We start from the raw sequence: 19,701 nt of genomic DNA, 5'->3' as shown, positions 1-19,701 counted from the left end.
TATTTGAGACAATATGGTCTCGAACTCCTTCCAATATGATCATCCTCGCCTTTGCTACAAACTTCTTCCATTTTGCTAGATCTTGAACATCAGATGTTGGAGGCTTCAGAATATCATTATCTATGAATTCCTTTGGTTGATTATCTTCCAACACTGCCTCCATCATGTCCTTCCAAGCAATATAATTCAAGCTACCCTCAAGGGCATACTCGAGTCTCAGTCCATAGAAAGACATCTGATATCTCTGAAGAATGATCCTGCAAATTCTATTCACCTGCAAAGACAACTTCGAATTATTCTCTCCTATTGTGATTCCTGCTATGATACCATGTAGAAATTCCTTGTATATTCAAACTGCTTATGTAATTTGATAAAACAAAAGACGTGAATCTACTCTACTCATCGGCGGAAAAATTAAACGATTGAGAAATCAAAACATAAACATGTCAAGGCAAGATTCAATCACATATGCTCAAATATTTATCTAAGAGGAAAGAAATTGTTCAAAACCCCTTCCTATCTGTATTGCATTAATCAGAAAATAAAGAAGAAATACAATGCTTGCTCAAGCCTGAGCAACTTTTGCACTAGTATATTCTCTCCCACTGCTTCACAGATTGACCCTGGCTAATACTTAGCCAATTTTATGCCTTACCAAGCTCTTATTTCCTCGTGTTGTTCAATAAGGAATTAGCCCCCCATTAATTAGGGAAATTGCTCATTGAGAACTGCGCAATTCCTTTATGCCTTTCTTTGACTGCATGCACCACCTGCACAACCCGAAAACATTATACAACTGATAGTACACTTCCCTTGAACTCCAATCTCAACTAGGTAACTTGAGTTATTTACATGCATCAATTATTCTAGGTTGATTGATGAGATAACTAAAATATCAGTTGAAGTTACACCTTACTACTGGACCCTCCACTAGTTCTTAATCAGTTAGAACTAGTTAAACTCACAATAACTCAAATTAACTGAACCTAATTGCTAGAAATTAGTAATCAATAATAACTATACATAACTCAAGTGTCTTTAACTCGAATTAACTAAGTTGGCAGAGTGACAAGGCCATGTCACCTCAGTTAATTACTTTCAAGTATTTTTATGAAATTAGAATTCAGATTTCTCCTAATTAATTTTGGGAAAAATTAAATTAGGAATTTCTTGTTGCATTTTCAACACTCTTCCCTCCTCTCCCTCTTCCCTCCCATTGTCCTCTCTCCCTCACTCTTTCTCCATCTCTCCCTTATCACTCCCACTCTCTCTCCACCTTTCTCCCTTTGTGTCTTTCTTCTTCCCTTCCTGTCTCTCCCCCTCCAACTTCATCTCTCTCTCCCCTCTATTGATTCTTCTCTTTGTCATTCTCTCCCACCTCCTTCTATCTCTCCAACCCCCTCCCCCATCACTCTCTCTCTCTCTCTTCCCTCTAACTCTATCACTATCTCCCTCCCTCTCTCCTTCTCTCTCTCCCCTCCATCTCTGTGTCTCCCTCTCTCTCTGTTCCCCTTCTCTCCTTATCTCTCTCCTCTCCTCTTCTCTCTCTTCCTCCTCTCTCCCTCACTCTCTCCCCATCTCCCCCTTGTCACTCCCTCTCTTTCTCCACCTCTATCTCTTTATGTCTTTGTTTTTTCCTCCGCCTCTCTCCCTCTCCAAATCCATCTCTCTCTCTCTCTCTCGCCTCCTCTTTGTCTTCCTTCCTCTCTCTCCCACCTGCCTCTCACTCTTCCCCCATCATTGTATCTATCTTCGCCCTCCAGCTTTGTCACTATCTCCTTGCTTCCCTCCGTCCCTCTTCCCTGCCTCTTTCTTAAATTTGATTCCGTGATATTGCGTTTAAGAAAATATCTAAATTGAAAAAACTCAATTGGTGATAAAATATTAAACCTATATTTTGGATCAATCATGTCAAAGAAAATACACTAATGAAAAACTTAAAACAATCAAGCACTACCTTTCCTCTATTATTCTTAGTCAATTTGTTTGCTCTCATCGCTTGGATCCTTAGTTAAGATGGATTTGTGTTGGTTATTAGTAATATTATTTATATTATATATATTTCACATCTTTATATATAAAAGTATTCTCATTTTTTAATTTTATTGAAAACTTGATTTAATTTCTACAAGAATATTTTTAGTAGTTGTGAGGATAGAGGGTTTAGATATATCTCAAAAGTAATGATTTAATTAAAAAATGTTATAAAATTAAATTAAAATAAAATATTTATAAAATATTTTGATTGTGAAATAAGTTATGTCTTTTGGGCATGTGGTATTGATAAGCCATGGTATTGGCCCATGGTATGTAACAAAGCCTATTTACATGTTAATAATATCCACGTTAAAGTGAGGGTGAATATTCAAGGTTAAGAATCATGTCATATTGTTATAAAATATTTTGATTGTGAAATAAGTTATGGTTTTTTGGCATGTGGTATTGATAAGCCATGGTATTGGCCCATGGTATGTTAACAAAACATATTCACAAGTTAATAACAAATTGACTTTGACCTCTTATTATTAATTGAATCAACATTTAAATGTTTACACCTATTGGGCTTTATATTTATTTTTTTTCACAGGTGGGAAAACCTATCATAACTCAGTTGTCAAACTAGTAGTGAGGACAACCAACCAGCATTGAGGACAACCATCTCTAACTGTTAACCACTAATGCAAGCTGACTCATCACCATTATTCAAGGAAAACCACGCCACCTAGAAGAACCCGTCGGTGGTCCGTAAGGGGACAAGCTTTCACCCTGCCAAATGCCTCTAGGTCTTGGATCGTTAACATGTTTCCTTACGTCCGAGGAAGGTGAGCTCTTAGCCAAGCAGAAGCAATTTTAGGGCATACTCAAGCCCAATCATACTTTATATTACTTTTGATTTTTTATTTATTACTTAAATTTTATTTATTACTTTCATTATTTTTTTAAATTTAGATGACACATAAATGTTAAATGTTAAACATTTAAGCCTACACATTTACCCTACACTGGGTCGACATTAACATTAGATTAAATTTGTTAAATATTAAATGTTACACATTTATGCTTGACATCTACCCCATACGGGGTTGTAGAGCGCCTCTCGATCTACCTACCCCATACGGGGTTGTAGAGCCCCTCTCGATCTACCTACCCCATATGGGGTTGTAGAGCACCTCTCGGCACTAATTTTTTAATATGAATTAATATTGATGTATACTTACAATATATGGTGTTGTCTACCGATGCCACAAATTTACCTGAACGACAGTGTTTTTGCCGGAATCCAATTTAAAAAAATAAAAATAAAAAAACAGAATGTTCAAGCGTTTGAAGCGATTTTTTTAAGGTGGAAATAGATTTAGCACCATTAAGAACCCTTGCGGTACCCAAAATCTTGAAGTTTGACAGTGGTAACCCAGATTTTCAAAAACTTTTTGCCTGATTTTGTCATAATCTTGCCGGAATTTCTATTATTTTCCGAGCTAATTTATGGGTATTTTAGACTACGCTAAAATATATTAATAACAAAAAAATCAGTGTAATGTGCGTTGATAAAATGACTCAATGAACATGTTATGTAATCTCTATAACATTCAAAAATAAGATTTAAACAATAAAAAATTACACATTGTGTTTTATACTCTAAAATAAGTTTGCACCTTAAGAAATTTGAACTTATTAATTAAAGTAACAGTATTCAATTTATAAAATATTGTTCATTTAAATATTTGTTTGTCAATGAATAATAATTTAAAAATTTATCACAAAATAGTCCCAAGATTCTACAGTTTTGGCTTGCGTTTCTATTTTTGTAAACCCACTTGCTTATGTAGAGAGGTTGTGAGTTCATGTTTGATTTATTGTTGCATGGTTAGGTGGGGATAGGGTGCCAATTTTTGTAAATCCACTTGCTTATGTATAGAGGTTGTGCGTTCATGTTTAATTTATTGTTGCATGGTTAGGGGTAGGCTGCCAATCATTAAACTAAAACATATTTTTTGTTTCCATATTTTGATATTTCCTATTCCAAATTGATGGAGTTCTATTTCATGTGTTGACCAAGAACAAAGCGAGAGAAATTTTGGGGTTCTCATGCAAACCTGAAAAACTACATGTCCCAAAACTACATGTCCCAAATAGGAGCTAGATGTAAAATTAATGGTTTCCAAGAGTCTTTCCAAAAGCAGTATCACCAGTTGGTGCAGAGAATGCTAAGACCCAAGAAGGGATACGATGGATTATTATGCTATTCTATACTCCTTGTTATAACATGAGGCTTTTCATAACGAAGTGATGATATGAGAGTACAATGGAGCCTCTATTTTGTATTTGCAAATACCGATAATAATTTTCTTTGTTGGCCGTGTTCGCTCCTATGATCATTTTATTTTATTTGAGTTTACATTAGCAATTAGCATGTACGCTTGATTAAGTGGAACGTTGGAATGTTTTTAAAGTTTATGGTTATGAATGAATAGCCATATCAAATCAACACCCCAAATAAGATATGTACTTCCAGCCTGTAGAATAGCATAGGAGCAGAAAGTTTGGAGGGTATTTACAGCCCAACAAAGAATTGATGATTAACCCATTTTGTAATCTGGTGGTAGATGATATTTTCTATCCCTAGTTATGATATAGATGGCCGGGTGGTTTCTCTAATCATGCAAAGATAATGTCTATCCAAAGAAGGCAATGGACTGCATATCATGACTACTCACATTGTGGCTTCTTACATCGTACAGTCGTCAGCCCTGAAGCAGTCCAAGATACCTGTAGCAATGAAAATATTTCCAGCCAACAGCTAAACATGTTCTTCATTCTTCCACAACAAATCCACATTGTAGAGATGATGCCCAACATTCTTCACATACAACAGCCCTTCAGATGCCTCTTCCTCCTCATATACTCGTGTCACCAGCATAATCAGATAAGAGTCAAAATCGTAAGGCCTCCTACAATGCCAAGGCAAATGATAGTGCCATACGTTGGCAAATGATAGTGCCATACGAACTTGATAAGCTCAAGTATAGAATTCCCATTACAAGTATAGAATTCCCATTACTGATTGCATCAGTAGAAGATAAGTCCACCCATGGATGCTCTGTCCCACAATTCATATTATTCTCTTGAAGCAGCAAATCATTGAACTGTACCAGTGTTATTTTATATAAGCAGACATATTATTCTCTTGAAGCAGCAAATCATTGAACTGTACCAGTGTTATTTTATATAAGCAGACATGTGCTTCATTCTTATCACTGTGATTTGGATGAAGAAAGGCCACTTCGCCTGAACCCCATGTCTTTGTGTAGAGGCCACAATATTGGTGAATAAACGGCATGGCTATCGATGGTCATATTGAATTTTCAAAAGGTATAGGTATGGTTATGAACCAAGCTAGCTATGCTGAACCTTGGGCATCTACATTGATTTCTGAGTTCAGGTATTTTAAGAAAGAAAAACCGGGTTTTATTTCTAATAGAGTGATTTGGTCCCCTGACATTTCATTAGAGACATGTTTAAATGATACCTAAGGGAAGGATGCTCCAAGACAATCATTGCCCACCTCAGAAGCATGCCTATATAGTATATGCATACCCAACCATATCTAATATCCACGCATGGTTGAAGGAATTGTGTGACTGAAAGTTCAATTCACTACACAGATTTCTCAGGGGGTCAATGAAATGATCCAGCTATTCCAAACTCTTCTCTTCAATAAATTGAAAGAAGCAAATAGCTTGCTACAAGTGAAATTTAGAAGCAGGCCTGGTGCTGGATATTGTCCTATGGAGTGAGGAATACATGCCATTACAGTGCAGAAAGTGGATTGAATTATGGGAAAAATGGATTTTCATAGGATTCTATTCCAAACTTACTGAAAATGTTTGCTTCTGTATTCACACTTGCAGACTCATCAGACTTTTGCAACATGTCTCCTTGGACTTGTGTGCATATGGATGGTTTACTCCACTTGGTCAATGAACAAGCACCTGTAGAATGTTCAACCATATAGTTATTACAGGTTCAGTTCTGGTGACAGACAAGTTCAATTTTTGTGGTAATAATCCATTTTTTTATATTGGGTCTGCTCTTTTTTATTCATTTGTTTCTTAGCTAGAGCAAGATTTCTATTGCTACAGTTTTGTTGTCTTTGAAGTAAGGTTCATTTTGTTGGCATTCATAATGCAATTTGAAGGGTTTTGATTTGGGTTTTAAGGGGTTATTTGCAGTTTGATTTGGAGTTGATTTGTGCATTGGTTTTGCAGTCTAGAATGTGTGGAGACTGACACTTTCTCGTCCTTGATTCAGGACAGGAAATGTTCCAGCAAATATAATTAGTTTTTGTGAAGAGTCAGAGCAACCCTGAGTACTGCCAGATTTATTGTGTGACTGTGGGGGATGGTGCTGTCAGAAAGATTTGCATGCTTATTTCCTACACAAGCAACACATTCCCAATGGTAAGAGCGTTCAAATATGAATTTTCCCTCTAGTATGGCTGAATCAATATTGGGGTTTGAGGCCCAACAAGCTTATCACTAGTTTGTATAATCAGTGATGACATGAGCCTTTGTTATTTTAACAATATCTTGATGTTTGTGACATAATCGAGTATAACTACATTGGTTGTATACTATTAGATACATGGAAATTGATTGCAAAAGATGTTGTGCAGATACTAGTGCATTATTTGGACAGGGTATAGCCTCATTGCTGGAGTGATTTTGACTGCAAACCAAAATTACACAATATAAGCCATAATTTCTACCGATGTCATGGAAATTTTTTATGCATTGATTCAGTTGTATAAACCATATTATCATATGGGCAACGACTCTGCCACTCTTGTGGCCCTTATTATTTTTATTTCTTCCCATCCTCGTAATAATGAAAAGGCTTTTATCACTCAAACTACAAAGGGGCTAGGGAAAGTATTGAAAATCAATAATGTCGGCATATGGGAAGTAGGCCACAGAAAATCATCAATCTCCACATCTGGGAAGGAGGTCATTGAAAATCACCAATCTCCACATTAATATTCGACACAAATGTTCCCCATAAGTTTGTATCAGTCCTCCAATTTATTTTGAGAGGTTTTTTATCTCTTTATTTATAAAAATTCAGTAAGTAGTTGTTTACAATCATCCGCGTATATATATATAGACACACGTTAGTACTTAATGCTTTACAACCAAATATTTGTTGCTAACCATTTTACTTTTGTAACCTGAAAATAGATAAAATAACTCAATGATCCATCAATTTTTTTTAAATGTTCATATGTTTCAACAACCAAACATCATTTTTAAATATTCATATGTTTCAACAGCCAAACATATTTTCCATCGATGGAAACATCTTACATTAGCAAGAGAGAAAATCATTATTATATTTTGACCTGGAAGAAAAAAAATTTCCAGAAGAAAAAGCTTTATAGTATTTGTATTATATTCAAAACAGACCTGTATATACATAATAGGGAGATTATAACTACAGGGAAGAAAATTTATCACTATCGAAGGGGCATAATCACATATAATACGAATGATCTGATCCATTATCACCCAGATCTCGTACCTCTGTCAATTTTTAAATTCTTGAAAGATCAATAGATTTCTTCAGAGCTTGCAATAGGCTCCGCATAATCATCGGTTCACCAGGGGGTGTTTCATTTTTCAACTTACCATTCCGCAGAGCACGAAACACGGGACTGGAACCTTCCTCGGCAGGAAAAATGAGACAGTCGATGTACACAAGGTCTTCTACCTTCCCTTCCTTTATTTCGATAAATCCAAGTCTTATTCCTCCCTTCACCCTGTCAACCTGCACATCATACATTATTCCGTCTGTCATCATCTCATACAAATATTCATCTAAATGCAAATGGCAATGGTTAACTTAATATTGTTTTATAATTGAACATATCATTTCCTGCTTTAGTTTTCAGCTTCTGGTTTTAGTTTTTGTGAGATTAACTTTGATTGGGTAAATGAGCCATTACGTGAACGGTGAAGGTTAACACCAGTAAGATCGGTAGTTTTTGAGCTCATGGTTTTAGGAGCATGTGATTTTGTCCCTGTGGATTTGATGGGTAGTTTTTGAGCTCATGGTTTTAGGAGCATGTGATTTTGTTCCTGTGGATTTTCATGTAACAAAGTCTTTAAAAAGACTTAGGATACTCCATGAGACCTGCAAGTCAGTAGTGAAAGCTTACTTTGCCGGCTTAGTTAAATTTGCTCAAAGAAAAAAGATATCTTTGACTGATTTTTGGTGTGTCAAGAATGTGTTCTGATTTATGTATTTGGTTATTATTACTATAATCTTGCTTATTCGTAACAATTTTCGACTCTTTTCTGGCACACTTCAATGGAGCAAAGCTTGTCCCCAAAATCCTTCTGATAGCTAAGGGACCTTGTAGAAAGTAATGGCTATTTAGTGGAGCAAATTTAAAGGTCTAACAAGATGGTGGTAAAGTGGATAACAAGCTTATGCGACTTCGGCCAAATTATTGCACTTTTCCACCCTACCGGCATGCTGAAAACAAGATAGTTAGGACTGCTTTGCATTGGCTCCTAGAGCTGTAAATTGGGAACAAAATATATATGTATACTTGTCAACCTGGAAAAATCTAAATCTAGATTCTGAAGGTGGATTGCGAGGTAGTACAGAATCTGTTTAATTTAGTCAAAGTTGAGTCAAATTTATAACAGATCTCAAGTGTAAAGTGTAATTTGTAATTTTGTTGAATGGTTAAAAATAACATAATGCGTTATGTGGCATTAATTTTAATTAGAACATTGGTATTCACTTTTATTAGAATATTGGTGAGTTTAATTGGAATGGTTGTGATATGAAGTATTACTTAAAGTATCAGATCTAAAGTTCAAATCCCAGTGATTAGACTATAAGTCATTTGTGGGGTGTTTATGGTTCACCTTAGGGTTAATCGGTTGGGGGATTGCAACAATTTCATTAGATTTTGTCAAAAGCACGGAGCCCTCTACATACCTTGATGTTAGTGGCATTGATTGTTGAACTCCTCTGATGACCCTACTAAAATTGTACTTATCACTCAAAATCTTGACTTAACATGCTAAGTTTTTTCTATCTTATTTTAAGGCTTAAAGTGTTATATTGACAATGAAGATCCCAATAAATCAATGATTTTGATGATATGTAGGGTATTTGTTGTAGCATAATTTTTTTTGGATGTTAGAGGCCATCTAGGGCTTGTTTGTTGATGTATTTTTGTTTCAGAGATGGATTTCACTTAATGCTATTTTGGTTATGTGCACCTTTCCATGCTATATAAATGAGAACTTTTGCTTATTTGTGATTCACACTTGAATATTTATGTTTTTCTTTAAAATTTAAATATTTTATATATTTTTGGTTGATAGGTTTTTTAGTCCAGTTTTTCACTAGTTTTGGTCGATTTTTTTTACCATTTCCTGTCTGATTCAGACTAGTAGATGATTCAGTTATGACAACATTGATGTGTAATGAGGACCTTTTGTCCACTAATGTAATAGGGATTAAGAAGACAGGCAGATGCCTAGTTAATTTAATAAACAATTAAAATCCAAAATAATTTGGTTTTCTCATCAAAGCCTAGAAACTTGAGCCCAATCTTTTACCTTCATGCTATAGACTTAGGAGTGATTTGGAAAGCCCCTATAGAACCAATGAAAGGATGTTTTCGCTGGTCCTTAGTCAATAATAGTGTGGCCTTAGGTCACTGTATGTCCCACTCTACACAGGGAATTATGTCCCACTCTACACAGGGAATTGGACACCTTGCTGTATATGCTAATAAGAGACAAGCAAGTTGATAACTATCAACTATTTGTTGAGCAGGAGGAGATCAAAAGGATCGAGGAGATCAAAAAGATCCTTCAGGACATAGGATACAATTTGGATGATTTAGACTCTAGGATGACCCAAGTGGAATGTTGTGTGGCTTTTAACTCAGACTATGGCTCACAACCTCCTACTCCCACTGTCATCATCGCACCAACAAAAGATATTGCTCAAGGCAACGTCAATGAAGTTTCTCCAGTTATCAATGAAGTTTCTCCACTTATTGTTTGTTCTAGATTAAATATCACTGCTCTTAATCTATTTTGGTCTATATTTTAGTTCTTTTCCGTTACTCAACAGTTATGGCTACTTAAACACTTAAACTTTCATTATTTACTAGACTATAAATGTTCATGGTTTTGTTTCTGTTGTCTAAGTCCCTAATATCCTGGTATTTTGAAAAGACCACCTTGTGTTATACTGCTATGCATATCCATTTTGGTTAGATGCGGACTACTCGAAACAAATAATACGGAGTGGTATTACCTTGCACGAAGTCCACACGTTTTTCGCAATCTCATTATTGATATAAACTTGGTTTTCTTATAATATTAATTTTATCTTCTAGCTTAAAAAAAAAAAAATTCATTATATGTCCCATCTGGGTGTGATTGTCCTTGCGCTTTTTGTGCGGCTTAGATAGCGAAGGACATATTTTGCTTATTAAAAAAACGCCAAGATGTTTAGAAGTTACTGTCTGGCCATTTACCCTTTCTCCGGTAACCTGGATATCTGACCTCTTACCATCCATGGAAGACCATATTTACTAAAGCACGACAGAATGTGAATTGAAATGATAATTTTCTCAATAGCACTATCTTTTGCTTATCCATCAGGTAGTTTAGATTTTCCTTGGACCAACAATATTATGGCAATGAAAAATATGTGCTTGCAAATTCAGTTCCAAGAAAAGAATGTCAGAATCGAGCTTCAACCACCTCAAACAGTTGCCTTTACATTTGAATATTGTGCCCTACCCTAAAAGCAGGGTGCGCAATGGAGGCAGGATGACACAACCAGCCTAACAACTCTCGATCACCCTAGAGTCACAGCTGTTCTACCCTGAAATATTCCCATGCTAAGCCACCTCCCCCCCACCTTCGTCTTAATTTCTTCTTCTACCAAATTCCTGCCACACAGGAATTCTTACGCCCACAATTTATCGGGCTTCGAAGGTGTCATAGTTCAATGGCTTGTGGGGAACAGAAACAATGCAGAGATGTTAGCGAGGGTGAGTGCGGGGATTTGGGGTTCGAAACTCCAACAGTATTTCATGAACAGCGGCAGATAGCGAGGTTTGAAAGCGGGTGGTCAATCAACGATGGAGGTATCCCTGTGAAATCGACGGCCTACATACACCACGGGGGATGGCCGCGAGGACTTATGCCCGTGTTCTTTATCTACAGTGGAGGTTCCGATGGTTGGATCTAACGGCAATCGTCCACCGCGGAGCCCCTTTGGCAGGGGAGGTATGGAAAGGGTAGGTGAAGGAAAACCCCAAATTTCAACTCGCCTTTCGTTATGGTGCCCAATTCCGGCCATTCTTAACAAGTAGTCACCCAGCACCCATTATTGGGTGATGGGCTTAGTAACAAGTCACTAAGCACCCATTATTGGGTTGGGTGATGGGTTTAGTGGGTGATGGGTTTAGTGGGTGATGTGCTTAGGCACGGTCCTATGTTGTCTAATGATAAACGGTTGTCTAATAATAAATGGGATAAACTCCAATGTCTCAGGCTGAACGTCCCGTATTTCGTCCACCACTCTATTATGAAAATAATTGCTAAACTCTGATTTCGTTCAAACCGATCCCGAAATCCTCCAACACAACTCGAACCCCAAATTCAACGAGGATTAACTCCTCTGGCCAAACCCCAAATATTTACGAAGCGCACTTCAAAGTTTGCACGGACCTCTTGCTGGCCGAACTCCCCTCCAAGCTTTGATTGGATTCTCTGAACCTTCGAGGCTCTGGCCTCTGTAAATACCATGCAGAGCTCGTTATTAGTTATCACACATTCTAGCAGGGACACACACATAGGCCAGTTACATCAAATATATACACAAGTTCTAGCAAGGAATTGAACGCACAGGAGACATACAGGAAAACCTCAATGCAATCTATTACTCAAATAGTGTATTTACATAGAACTACAGAGTCTTCCCTCTCGAGCTGCTTAAGCTCTTGTGCTCTGCCTCGATCCTTCTTCCTCAGAGCTACTTGATCTCTGCTCCTATGCTGATCAAGCTCTACTTCTAAGTTGTTTAGATGCTCTATCTGTACACACCTATATAGCTTCTTACATTTTAAAAAATATCCTAGCAGAACAAAGACAAATCGGACGTGTGTCCCAACTACTAGAAAACAACTTAGCACCTCACCCTGCAATTTTGTCACACTTATTACGTGCCACATGGCTAAAATGCTAACTCAACAAAACTTCCTAACATCCTAGATTCTCTCTAGACCCTGGACACACTTGTATTTACATCAAACTTTCCGACTTTTGGATTTATACACTTTGTATTTGGGAGAATCTCTCTGCTTTTGGGAAAATTTCATGACCCTTTTGGGTCTAGGCAAAATGGTTGCCCAGGGAGTTGATTCTCCTGCATCAGACTACCCCGTTAGAAAATATATGACCTCCTAGTCACATGTCTTCAAATTATTCCAACCATCTTGGATCCCAAACAGATCCCAAACCGATCCCAGACCTTATGATGATGTTGTCCACAAGCTTGTTTCAATTGTTCTGCTGCTGCTTTCAACACTCCTGGATCCCATACCTTGATTTGTTGTAGTCTTCTTACTTTGCTGACGCAATCCTTTATAGTTAGCCTGCTCACTACCTCCTTTCTTTGGTGGTTGCCATACTCATAAGTCTGCACAAATATCATGACCTGTTCCTTAGTCATTATTGGTTCCATTTTGTCATCATTATGCAAAGGCTGGTTTTCAACCTTTGTCTCTTCTTGTCCTACCAAAACTTCCCGCCCTTTCATATGTTGTCCAAAACTCACTTCAATCATGATTTCGATTGTATTAGTCAAGGGACTTCGGAAAAACACTATTCTCACATACTCTTTCTGCAGGACTTCCACTATACCCACGCACCATCGATTTGGTGTGTCTTTCTTGTCACTTCCTCAAACTGTTACTTCATTTTCAGAAAGCTTCATGCTTGCACCAAGACAGAGTTGTACATCTCCTCTCAAGATACTGATTACAGTATCCTTTAGCCAGCTCAGAAGGCCTTCAAATTCCTGGTTTCTTTTTGAAATTTTCTGGTTTCCCTTCTCTTTATCTTCCCTTCCTTGAATCATTCTTCCTTTAGGCTGCCCTTAGATGAGTTATCTATCTCATCTAATGCTATCTCCTCCTTTCCTTTACAGAGCTGACTTTTGTCTATATCTCCTTCATTGTTTTCTAGCTTCCTGCAACTTTACACAGCCTCCATTTCTTCCTCAATTCTAGAATTGCATTGCTTCGCCTTCGCCCATATTTCTCCCTCATGTCCTTCATTCTCTTGACTTTCCAAAAGATACTTGTTTTTTGTTAGGGTGCATTCTGGACTACATATGCTAAGCCTTCTTGCTTTCATGGCAGCTTGTACAATCCCCTCTGCTTGTATAGTTCCAGAAATACACAATGTGCTTTGATGTTTCCTCCACTGCCACTCAATGGAATAAAGATCTCCATTTTCACCATCTCGGTTTCTGTCTAGACTCGCTAGCCTCATTCTCTATTATCAGCCTTATCTGTTGTTGAACTTTGCACACAATTCAGGAGGCTCTTAATAGTCCTCTCCACTATAATAGCTTCATCTTCATATTCACCTTCTCCAAGGAATGTCCCTTGTTCTGGTTCACAAGAGTGAACTCTTTCTTGCTAATCATGTTCTTCATTTCTCAACTGAGCATTCATCAGGTTCCTCAGCTTCTCCTTCAGATTCCTAGCATACAGTTGCCTAGTAGGCCACTTAATATTTTTCTTAAGATCCTATCCTATTCTCTGGTTTTCATTCTCCATTTTTTGTAGCAGCATACTCACCACACAGAGTCTTTCCTTTAAATCAACCATTTCTTTGTCGAACTCTTCATCATTCATCTTTATGTGGCTTCTTTCTGAACCCATCATATGACTATGCTCTGTCATCTCTTTTTCCTTCTCAATGAGCTTCTCCATGCTCATTTTGAGTTGCAAACAAGAGTCCACAAAACACCTCACCAAGCTTCTCCCCTCTGGGCTTTGACCTTTTGGTATCACAAGTTCTCCTCCTCTAGATCCTTTCTTCTTGCCTCTGGGCTTGGCCTTTTGGTATCACAGGTTCTCCTCCTCTAGAACCTCTCAAGCTTCCTCTTCTCCTCTGGGTATTGCACATTGCTCACCTCTCAAGAACTTCGCTTTCTGTCTTGAGGACTTCCTATGTCATGCCCTCAGCTGGAACACTTCTCTATCTCTTTGCAGCTTCTCCGCTACAAGGGTTTTTTGCCACAGTTCTCTTCCCTTCTGTTGCTGCCTACAATCACCAATTTGTTCACTAGGTTAAAATAAAACCATAAGACCCGTTTTACCTGCCAGGCTCCTCATATTGAGATTTCAACCTCCTATATTCCTTCAAATTCTTTGATTGTCTTCAACTCTGCTTCTTGACTAAATGCTCTGTCCCAATCCTTCTGTATTCTGGTTCCTTCTCCAATCTCTGTCCTGAAATTATAATTCCTTGTTCTGCGTGTACTACTCTGCTCCTCTACCATAACTACCCTTGGTTCTTTGACTCGCTCTCTCATCCCTGAGAAGTCTTTTCAATTTTCTTCGCCGGCTGAAATTCTTCCGTAACACATACTTTATATCAAAATATGTTGTTAAACAAAATGCCACTAATATCAGGGACCTTTTAGCTTCGATAGACATGGATTGATAATAGATATGGAGATTGAGCCTTTCAATATTTTACTGGAATGAAATATTCACCACTAAAAGTGGGTAAGGAAATGAACGGAGGGCTGATTTAAAAATATGTCCCATTACCTAAAGGTTTCAAGAGATATCTGAGCCACAACTGAACGCATGCAGGGCATAATAACAGACAGTTAACCCTCAGAATGACGATTTGCGAACCGTTCCTCTAGCCATCTTGGAGAATGAATTCCTGCCCGCCACCAGAGGGAACTAGTCTCAACTGTAAATATCCCTATTTTATAGGACACAATACCCAAGAATGATGATGAACACCCCAACCTTCAAGAGTTTAAACACGGCGGAGGCGTATTTGCTTTCTGTTTTAATATCGGCAGTAGGATAGTGGATACTAAATGCTCTACAGAGCTTCAGAACTATATAGTATTTTGGACTTTGTGATGTGTTTCCATAGTATTATTAGACATGAACAGCCTGGATAATTTAGGGAGTAGTCTAATAATTGTTGCCTTTCCTGTCTATATCTGGTGATATAAATTCTGGTAAGATCGTAAATTTTAGTTGTTTAAAAGGTGTTTTAAATGAATAAATAAATTTAACACCCTAAAAAAATCTCTAGAATACACCATTTACCATATTTACTACCCATTCTTGAATAAGCAAATAGATGGAATGAAAAATGAAGATACTAACAACACAGTGGATGTAAAGAAAGAAACTGACCTTTAGTGGAACCGGGAGAGGTATAGTGGCACTTTGAGTAAGACTATTTCCCCACTGCCATACAACAAGAAATCCAGTACAGTATATGATCAGCATGATCTTTCTTTGCATTTAATATCTTATTTGAGGGATACGTCAAATTATAACTATCATTCTAATCCAGTATATTGATCAGCATGATCTTTCTTTCTATTTATAATCTTTTTGAGGGACACATCAAATTATAACTATCATTCTTTCTTTGCTCTGAAAAAACAAATAGGAAGTCAGAAATTTTGAGATGCTATGAAAATTCAGATATGTAAGCATCCTGACAAACCTCTTGATGGAGTTCCTTGTGCACAAAATTCAAAACAAGATATTTAGATGTTATGTTTTCCAGTTAACAATATACACTTCATTTCACAGTAAAGTAATTAATATCTGGGATATATATCATCTAATCTTAGATTACTTTAAATCTAATAATATATAATTCAATTTATATGATATTAATTCAACTTATAAAATATTAAGTACTATACCATGGACTGCATATAATCTTTGATGATCTAACTTCAAAAAATTTGTAGATCAGACCAGGTGAGGCCTGCCCATCTTAATCCAAGTATTCTTAGGCAAAGATCCTTGTCCCTTTTCTTTGAGAATAAGATGGTGTTAGTAATAGTCAGTTCGTTAGGGTTGTGAGTGAGTAGGCTTAGTTAGGAGAATGCGAGCCCTTTGTATGTGAGAATGAGTTAGTTATGTTGTCTCTTGATGATCCAATGGTTGAATGAACCAATGAACCCGTAATCACACTTTCCAAAATTGGGAAAAAAATTTTACATGAATATCTTACGATCACTATTACTCTGCTGTCATTGGCAATCAGACAATGGACTAGCACATCCTTATTGCAAGAGTTAAGCAGGAACACAGATGGCTGTCATGGAATGTTTTGACTTCCATTATCCGATGTTTCAAGAAAATCCATTTCATTGTCCTCCTATGTATTGAATCCATTGCTTCATTACAGAAGACCCCTTAATCTTATATTAACATTCTTTTTATAATTGTTTAACTGAAAATGGCAAGATTAATTTGTCCCCGAACAGGATTTAGTGCAGAACCTATTGCATCCCTCTGTTAATGTTGGATGACACATAACAGTATGGGAGGATGTGTCTCTTGAGCTTAATTAGCTTAATGTTAATGTTAAATGACAACTGATACCATGGGAGGATGTGTCTCTTGAGCTTAATGTTAAATGACACTTAGCACTATAGGATGTCATACAAAATGACACCTGACAATATGATGTCTTCTAGTTTAAGACCTGATTTTGACATTTAATAGACTTGGAACACAATTGTAGTCAGTTAACTTTGCTCCAAACCTATTAGATGACCAGAATCTGCAAGATGTTCCAAACCCATTAAATATCCAGAATCTACGATTGTAAATGTATTCAGTCGAAGAACCCAGTCCGAAAACACACTGATTATTGCAATCGAGTCTATGCTTACTCTTAATCCAAATAATAAGGTTGAAAAGCTCGATAAATTGTCATGGTGGATATCAAAGTCATCGAAAATTAAGACTTCAGTCAGCAAGCCACATACAGGCTTAGAATTCAATGTGCAAAATATTTGCCATCGCCCATTTTGGCCATTAACAGTGAGATTTTTGTTTTATACACCTGAAAAAGTGTTTTTTCACTAACAATGTCCACTGAGTTTCCTATAGTATGATAGTGTGAAGATATGTTTCCTATAGTTGGGGTTATTCATATATACTATTATTTAATTATCAATATGAAGTTTATTTGAATTTTGTGAGTTACTTGGAGCAATATACAGAAAAGAAGAATTTATTCTAGTCACATTTACAAATATACAATCACAGGAAAATAAAAACAACTTCATTTACACATCCAACAGAAAGAAAACAGAGTCAATGGTTTTCTATGTTCTAAATCCCAGGCTTGGTTGTTGGCACCTCACATGATGGAGGCAAGAATTTATTCTAATCACACTTACTAGTATACATTCTAAGGAAAATAAAAACAATTTCAGCTACACATCCAACATAAAGAAAAGAAAGTCAGTAGTGTTCTAAATCCCATGCTGGGTTGTTGGCACCTTACACTTACTAATATACAATCTAAGAAATATAAAAACAACTTCAACTACACATCCAACATAAAGAAAATAACGTCAATAGTTTTCTAAATCCCATGCTTGGTTGTTGGAACCTCACATCGTTGCCTTTTGGAACAATGCCCATAACTCTCACCATTCAGCTTTGTTTCCCAAATGGAATAAAAAACATAGTGATTCTGCAACAATGTGATTCTATAGCAAAATTTATAAAAATGTTGAAAATGTAAATTAACGCACAGGACAGCAAATAACAAAATGAAACAATTAACTTGCAATAACATAAATTAACTCACAATTATATACAGAGATTGAAAGCAAAGTGCCTCATCTCAAATGGGTCCCCTCAAGACTCGACCTGTGTAGAGGCACTCTGAAATCATCAAAGTAGAATTGTTATCACAGACCACGAATAAAATTCAGAAATGAACACAGGAAATATAGCGCGAGTAGGTTATATTAAAAGAGCCTATTTTGCATACACCTATATCAGTGTTTCGAATAATAATCAATGCCCCATCTGTGCTGAGGCCTATTCACTGGGTGCCCTTAGTGCTACCCTCGTCGCCTGTTTAGGAGATTCCCATCAACCAAACTCTCACCAGCAAGGCTACATCAATGAGGCTGGTTTTTCTTTCCATTTGGGTTTAACTGGAAGGGAAATGATTTGTGTGATGTAATTACGTTTAAAGTGTAAGGGTAACTTTTCAAGCACTTATTAAGTTATAAATTATTGATGTATTGAAGGGACATAGTTTGTCTCATGTAATTAAGCTATAAATTATTAGTATAGCTAACTTATTTACAAATCGTTTAAATTTTAATGTTATTAGAAAAAATTGATTCTGAACTAATTTATCTGATTTATCTAATTAATGCACCATGTTTTAAAATAAAATGATAAATAAGTCAATGTATCTAATTTATCTAACAGCCTTCAAGGGATAGCTCAATTGGTCAAGACTGGGCCTTGCTAGATAAAAAGTCACAGAATTAATTCTCCAAAGTTCAGTAAGCCGCAGGGTGTCAGTGAACCACGAGGAAAAAAAATCTAACTTATCTCACGGAAGATTCTCGGTAACGCATCTAACGGAAGATTATCACTCTAATCAGACTAACATTATATGTCGCACTGAGAAATCCTCAATACTGAAATCAGATGATCTTTTTAATATTTTGGAGTATTTTGGGATTTAAAACAGCCAATTATATAAAATTCAAATTGGCTTGGCCCCTGCAACTAGTTATTAAAAGACACGACGAAAATAGCTACACCCAAAAACTTACTTGAAACAGAAAACCCTCTACTCTTTTCACATCCACATTGGATGGCAGCTTCATTGTTCCCAGAGAAATAGGTTCTCCAAAATCCCCTGTTTCAACTATACCGCCTCCAAAATCGGTAGCATTCACAGTCCATATTGATTTATCATGGATTGGGCTTGGAAATCTATTGCCAGGAAAATGGTTGAGATTGACAAAGCCGCCAAAATTGGGTGTGAATTCAGCTCTGTTAAGCGAGCCTGCGGAACACATTGGGCCACGGGAAGAAGAGGGAGGAATCGAAAAAGCAGAATTCACATGAACCCCACATAGATTAGTGCATTTCAAGCCAATGCCCGAGGCCATTAGAGCAGCAGAAACTTTCTCGGAGACTGTAAATTGTTTTAGTGAGTAATATTTCAGCATCAAATAGATAATGGAAGGTGGGCATGTTTTGTTTGGAGAAGATCGCTCAGAAAATAGAGTCCACAGGATTGGCTACCGCTGTGGATATCGTGTTTCCTTTTGAATTTAGAGGTGGTGTGAAAAGATTGGGATTTGTTTTAATAAATTTGGGTAAATGTTATAGTTTCAGACACTTTTGGATATTGTGTAATTTTAGAATGGGAAGGATGTTATGTGAGTTTTAAATTATTTGTTTAGAATATGTATAATTAGTTTAATTATATAAATTAAATATAGGTTGATGATTAACATTAAAATATTTATTTTATAATATTTTTATAATATATTTCATGTTGTTATTGAAATTTAAAAAATTATGAAAATTAATTA

The 19,701-nt window shown here is 36.6% G+C and overlaps 1 protein-coding gene across 1 annotated transcript; it reads right to left on the bottom strand.

Moving 5' to 3' along the window:
- Nucleotides 1–7,282: 7,282 nt before the first annotated feature.
- On the bottom strand, nt 7,283–19,407 carry LOC149213572 (uncharacterized). The gene is made up of 3 exons (XM_089392052.1): nt 18,931–19,407; nt 15,506–15,559; nt 7,283–7,824 (listed from the first exon to the last, which is right to left on the bottom strand). Exons 1-3 carry the CDS (start codon nt 19,330–19,332, stop codon nt 7,591–7,593), a joined length of 690 nt encoding a protein of 229 aa, XP_089248178.1. The 5' UTR covers nt 19,333–19,407; the 3' UTR covers nt 7,283–7,590.
- Between the last annotated feature and the right edge of the window lie 294 nt (nt 19,408–19,701).

Source organism: Pinus tabuliformis, chromosome 1_1 (assembly GCF_031772625.1).
Source record: "Pinus tabuliformis cultivar Carrire ecotype Pingquan chromosome 1_1, CPIR1, whole genome shotgun sequence".
Taxonomy (NCBI): domain Eukaryota; kingdom Viridiplantae; phylum Streptophyta; class Pinopsida; order Pinales; family Pinaceae; genus Pinus; species Pinus tabuliformis.
The sequence above is the reverse complement of the archived record's forward strand: the minus strand, read 5'-3'. Positions and strand labels throughout refer to the sequence as shown.